The following is a 6,516-nucleotide window of genomic DNA, read 5'->3' as shown; positions in this document are numbered from 1 at the left end:
TCAAGCCTTTCTGGTGCTTCAAGCACCTGGCCCTAGCTACTGCCCTTAGTGGTGGAATATGTATAGCAGAAAATGGACTGTCTAACTGTGCCCTCGGCATTAAATTACCTCATTCCTTAAATAATCTCAGAAATGAACCCAATTCAAGTGTTACAATGTTACAAAACATACAAAACAGTATTACAAAAGCATTGTGGGGGGAAAAAAATGCAAGAGGCATAGCTACTAATTTACATCTTAACTTTATTTATTTATTAATTCATATAATATGTATATCTTTCTTCTATACAGGTTTATTTCCCAATACAATCTTTAACAGACATACATAGATCATACATTATATAGGCTCAAGAGGTACGAGGGAGTGGTTTTATCATCTTCATTGGATATTTTGGAGAGGAACAAGACAAGGTCACAGACGCAAGCTGAAGCACAGGTTACACACAATGGCATGAACACACAGGTTACACACACTGGCATGCACACACAGGTTACACACACTGACAAAGTTGACAAAGTCTGACACTGCTACTTCAGTTCATAATGTACACACACATGCACGCTGACACACACACACACACACACGTGTATACACGCACACTCATGTATGCACGCTTAGACACACGTACACCAATCCCCAGTTAAAATACTATTTGAAATCGTTTCAAATACTTCAGATTTGATTGAGCTTGCCTGGTTCAACGAAACCAATAGAACAGTCGCAATCCTGCAAACCCCGCCCATCTGGCACGAGGCAGGCTAAAACAAACCCCGCCCATCTGGCACGAGGCAGGCTAAAACAAACCCCGCCCATCTGGCACGAGGCAGGCTAAAACAAACCCCGCCCATCTGGCACGAGGCAGGCTAAAACAAACCCCGCCCATCTGGCACGAGGCAGGCTAAAACAAACCCCGCCCATCTGGCACTAGGCAGGCCAAAGAAAACACAAAGTACTTGAAAGATTCCCTATAGTATTTGCACCCTGGTCTGATGCACACACAAACATAATCCATTCAAGAGAGTAGACAAGTATTCACAGAACAAAGAGACACACACCGACACCAAGACTCACTTAATACACACGTCATACTACGACTCCCATTCCAACACACAACAGACTATTTGGTCGAAAGTAAAGACCGATACCTGTTTTTAGACACATCCTTGAAGACTGAGAGACGGAGATGAAGGAGATGAACATAGTTGTGTTCAATACTGGGTTCCCGATGTAGGCAGTTAGTGGAAATGGTGTTTTACATATTAAGAAACTAAATCAAACTAAAATCAGCATGTCCGTTGATAGTAAATGAGATAAACAAACACATGAACGTATAGATTTGACAGTAATAATAATCATTTCTAATAAATATACATCTTACATTGGGATAATATTACCCACTCCTTCTGATCTGCACAGGGTAGCTTCTCCCCACCTTCCTTCCATTTCTGTCTAGCGCCGCCTGCTCACACGCGCACCAGAGCCTTCCATTCTACAGCTCAAGAATCCCCCCACATAACTGGACAAAGCCCTGTTTTCTCTTCTGAACTGGTCTCTATGTCCCCCAACAACTTGGCTACGCTTACAGAGCATAATCAGTACTGCAGTGCGTCATACAACACCAACATACAGCGCTTCACCGTGTGGAGACGCTCTGACACTCATCATCAAGGCCCTTCATAGGTTCAGCCATCCCGCTCAGAAACACTGACAAGCTCCCAACAAGTCATCCGAAAGCAGGACAACAGCTCACATCTGGAAATACCTGTAGAAATATCCATGGAATATTTGGTTTCATAGAGAAACTTAAAAAAGATACCTGCATTTTGCAATCAATGCCCAGCGAAATATCTGAACGCAGAACTCATGAAACAAGGATATAATGTTGAACGAAGCCGTGAGATGAGATGTTTGCTAGTGATATAAACATTGTTTCGTGGACCTGACAGAGCAGAGACAAGGAAGCGTGTATGTTTATGCCTCATACTGTGTGGATGGATTCCAATTGTAATGGACAGGTATAGACTTGAAAGGCAACATTACGCTTCAATAACAGTACACATGCCATTGTGCTGTGGCATCTAAAAACCCTCTGTCTGGTGGTTGAAATGCTCTGACCAGCATGGCCCAGTATGAAACCAGTGACGACATTAGCCGCTAACAGAATGAGCCAGGAGGGAGACGACGGAGGGATGTGGGATGCTGCAGACAGTGTGGCCCAGCGCCCCCACCTCAGCCCTGGGGTAAGTGGGATAAACAGGGTGCCTCTGTGCTTCGGAAGTCTGCTGTGGGGGTTCTGGAGGAGAAGTGGGGGGGGGGGGGGGGGGGGGGTGAACCCTCCCCGTCCTGCAGTTGTGCTCTATGTCCAACAGAGGGTGGTGTAGTCCACCCGGCCTGGTCAGACCACTGGGTCAGACGGCGTGGGTGATGATAATGTCACTGTGAGGCCCACTGGGTACAGGGGTGATGCCATTCAGGAGACGCTGAGGGATAAGGAAGGGAGGAAGGGCGGGACAGAGAAGAGAGGGGTAGGAGGGGACACCAGAGTTATTTCATCCAAGCCACTGTCATTGAGGGTTGGGTTCACCTTGTAACACTAGAAGTTTTCGTGTGGAATTTTCCAAACAACATGCAAATTGACACGTTGGCTGTTAGCCTATCCGGCACAGTGTCAAAGCTATCGAGCGAGACCCTCCTTTCCTCGGATTGGTTATTGCACAGTCGCTTCACTCATAAGGACTTTACCTCGTCTGCTCCCATTGAAAGTGACAGATTTCTGGTAGTCTGAGCGCAAGAAGTGGTGCCTGGTAAAACTGTGGTGTAACCCGACAGATCGTTGTTATTGAGCGCTGTCACACAGACTTCATGTCATCCTGACCTCGCTCTGATCCGTCTGTCTACACTCACTGGCCGCAGCGGCAGGTTAGGCATACAACGCTCACACACGTAACACACACACACACACACACACTAACACAGATGTACGACCAGAACACACACGTAACACACACACTAACACAGATGTACGACCAGAACACACACATAACACACACACACTAACACAGATGTACGACCAGAACACACACGTAACACACACACACACCCCTCTGCTGACACTGTCTTTCAGTCCCATTGTGCGGTGAGGCACTGGGGCAAACACTGGGCTTATTGGATGACAGGTTCATCAAAGGCAGGGAGAGGAGGGAGGGAGGCGCTGTGTGTACACAGGGCTGTTTGATGTTGGTCTGGCTTCTCAAACAAGGAGCTGTTTTCTGGCTTGGCAACGTGACAGTGTGCAGGTGCTGCGGTGTCTGTCGCTTGTCTATGTTAGCGTGTGTGTGTTTGTGTGTGTTTTGTGTGCGTTTTGTGCTTGCACGCGCAAGTGTCTGAACCGTAAGTTCTGGAAGCCGTGGTGGCTTGTATTCCTACTCTCTGCATCTCTCCCTTTGATTGTGTTCTCTGTTAGTAGGACGGAAGGGGGACTGGAGGGGGACTGGAGGGGGACTGGAGGGGGAGAGGCCCTCCCCAAGCCCTCTGGAGGCTCTTACCTGTTTAAAGGTCCCTTTGGCAGTGAGCAGGTGGTACACCATGTAGGCTGGTACACAGATGAAGGAGGACACTCCGATGCAGTAGCCCAGAACTGTGGTCCAGGGTGGGTAGATGTAGTCAAACAACTTGACCTCCGGGGGGAACGCCAGGAAACTGACAATGATGAACTGAGGAGAGATGAGACATAGATGTGGTTGTGTTTCGAATAGGAATATAGTGCCGGGTTTTGTGTGTCTGTGTGTGTGAGGGGGGGGGGGGGGGGCTCACCAGTAGGAAGATGGGGCAGATGGCTACCCAGCACACCCTCCAGAATAGTCCAGGGGAGAAGCCCAGCATCATATTGACATCAGCGCAGAAACGACTGGTGCCTGACACAGACACACAATGAAACACATGCACTCACACACAGTTTAGTCTCAATATGGAATAGAAATCAATCAATCAATCCATCTAGTGTCTTCATTGTCCCAAATGAGAAATGTCTAGTGAAGACAGTCTAGGGCAGACAGGCTACAAACCAATCACAAACACACATCCCTTTAATCAACAACAAACAAAAAAAGCTGAATCCAAAGAATGTCAGACTATGTGAACCTTGTCAACAATATCATTGTCAGCCGTTTACCGTAGAACCAGGAAACAGCGATGACTTCTAGGAAGACCACAGTGATGACAGCAGGTCCTGTGGCGTACTCCTCAAACAGTTTCACCACAAATGCACCTCCCTAAAACAGATTTCCAGAGAAACGCATGGGTGTTGGGAAACAAGCCACAGAGACAAAAGAGACAAAAGCTATAGAGACATTTATACAGTATATACTGCTGATGTTCCACCGGAGCTTATTTTTGACTTGTTTCCCGAGTGAGAGTGAGTCTGCGTGGGAGTGGGACCGAGGATGCGTGGGACCGAGGCTGCTTGGGAGTGGGACCGAGGCTGGGTGGGAGTGGCAGTGGGAGCGGGACCGAAGCTGGGTCGGAGTGGGACTGAGGCTGAGTGGGAATGGGACAGAGGCTAAGTGGGAGTGGGACAGAGGCTAAGTGGGAGTGGGACCGAGACCGAGACTGGGTGGGAGTGGGACCGAGCCTGCGTGGGAGTGGGACAGAGGCAGAGTGGGAGTGGGACCGAGGCTGAGTGGGCCAGAGGCTGAGTGGGAGTAGGACCGAGGCCACGTGGAGTGGGACAAAGGCCGAGTGGGACAGAAACCAAGTGGGACAGAGACTGCGTGGGAGTTGGACCAAGGCCAAGTGGGAGTGGGACCGAGGCCGAGTGGGAGTGGGTTCGAGGCCAGGTGGGAGTGGGGCCGAGGCTGCGTGGGAGTGGGACCGAGTGGGAGTGGGAGTGGGACCGAGGCAGAGTGGGAGTGGGACCGAGGCTGAGTGGGGCTGCGTGGGAGCAGGACTGAGGCTGCGTGGGAGTGGGCTCGAGGCTCCATGGGAGTGGGACCGAGGCTGCGTGGGAGTGAGACCGAGGCTGGGTGGGAGTGGGACTGATGCGGGTGGAGTCGGACCGAGATGGGTGGGAGTGGGAGCGAGGCTGAGTAGGAGAGGGGCCAAGTCTGCGTGGAGTGGGACCAAGGCTGCGTGGAGTGGGACACAGATGATTGGGAGAGGGACCGAGGCTGCGTGGGAGTGGGACCAAGGATGGGTGGGAGTGGGACCGAGGCTCCATGGGAGTTGGACCGAGGCTTGGTGGGAGAGGGACCGAGGCCGAGTGGGAGAGGGACCGAGGCAGAGTGGGAAAGGGACCGAGGCCGAGTGGGAGTGGGACCGAGGCCACGTGGGAGTGGGGCCGAGGCCACGTGGGAGTGAGTCCGAGGCCAGGTTGGAGTGGGACCGAGGCTGAGTGGGAAAGGGACCGAGGTTTGAGTGGGAGAGGGACCGAGGCCGGTTGGGAGCGGGACCGAGGCTGCGTGGGAGTGGGACCGAGGCTGCGTGGTAGTGGGACCGAGGCCGAGTGGGAGTGGGACCGAGGCTGAGTGGGGCTGCATGGGAGCAGGATCGAGGCTGCATGGGAGTGGCCTCGAGGCTCCATGGGAGTGGGACCGAGGCTGCGTGGGAGTGGGACCGAGGCTGGGTGGGAGTAGGGACTGATGCGGGTGGAGTCGGACCGAGACTGGGTGGGAGTGGGAGCGAGGCTGAGTAGGAGAGGGGCCAAGGCTGCGTGGAGTGGGACCGAGGCTGCGTGGAGTGGGACAGAGATGATTGGGAGAGGGACCGAGGCTGCGTGGGAGTGGGACCAAGGCTGGGTGGGAGTGGGACCCGAGGCCGAGTGGGAGAGGGACTGAGGCCGAGGCAGAGTGGGAAAGGGACCGAGGCCGAGTGGGAGAGGGACCGAGGCCGAGTGGGACCGAGGCCACGTGGGAGTGGGGCCGAGGCCACCTGGTTCGAGTCCAGGTTGGAGTGGGACCGAGGCTGAGTGGGAAAGGGACCGAGTTGAGTGGGAGAGGGACCGAGGCCGGTTGGGAGCGGGACCGAGGCTGCGTGGGAGTGGGACCGAGGCTGCGTGGTAGTGGGACCGAGGCTGAGTGGGAAAGGGACCGAGGTAGAGTGGGAGAAGGACCGAGGCTGCGTGGGAGTGGGGCCGAGGCTAGGTAGAGTGGAGACTCACGTAGGTGAGGGTGGAGAGCGCTCCCAGGTAGCAGACACACACCAGACCCAGGACAAACAACTCCCTCCTCCTAGACAACAATTGGGGGAACTCATCCAGCATGGCTGTGATCACCCCCTCCAGACCGGCAAACTACACAGGGAGACAAGATGGGAGAGACATTAAATTGAAATTTAATTGAGAGGGAGAGAGAAGGAGTAGGAGCCAGTAGAGGAGTAACTCAGAGGAGAGAGAGAGAGAGAGAGAGAGAGAGAGAGAGAGAGAGAAAAGGAGAGACAGATGAGAGTGATGAGAGAGAGAGAAAAAAAAAATCATAGCGCAGCTATAGAAAATCTCTATAAACAGGCAAACCCAGACAGAA

The 6,516-nt window shown here is 52.7% G+C and overlaps 1 protein-coding gene across 1 annotated transcript in view; it reads right to left on the bottom strand.

Moving 5' to 3' along the window:
• Positions 1–223: 223 nt before the first annotated feature.
• Positions 224–6,516, bottom strand: part of LOC109906056 (sodium-dependent serotonin transporter-like) — an 18,436-nt gene continuing 12,143 nt past the window's right edge. The window contains exons 9-13 of the mRNA XM_031791414.1: positions 6,156–6,287; positions 4,173–4,272; positions 3,815–3,915; positions 3,547–3,714; positions 224–2,481 (exon numbers count right to left, since the gene is read on the bottom strand). Of these exons, the coding sequence (XP_031647274.1) occupies positions 2,410–2,481; positions 3,547–3,714; positions 3,815–3,915; positions 4,173–4,272; positions 6,156–6,287 (573 nt within the window). The 3' untranslated portion in view covers positions 224–2,409. The remainder of the gene's footprint in view (positions 2,482–3,546; positions 3,715–3,814; positions 3,916–4,172; positions 4,273–6,155; positions 6,288–6,516) is intronic.

This window comes from Oncorhynchus kisutch, linkage group LG15 (assembly GCF_002021735.2).
Source record: "Oncorhynchus kisutch isolate 150728-3 linkage group LG15, Okis_V2, whole genome shotgun sequence".
NCBI lineage: Eukaryota > Metazoa > Chordata > Actinopteri > Salmoniformes > Salmonidae > Oncorhynchus > Oncorhynchus kisutch.
The sequence above is the reverse complement of the archived record's forward strand: the minus strand, read 5'-3'. Positions and strand labels throughout refer to the sequence as shown.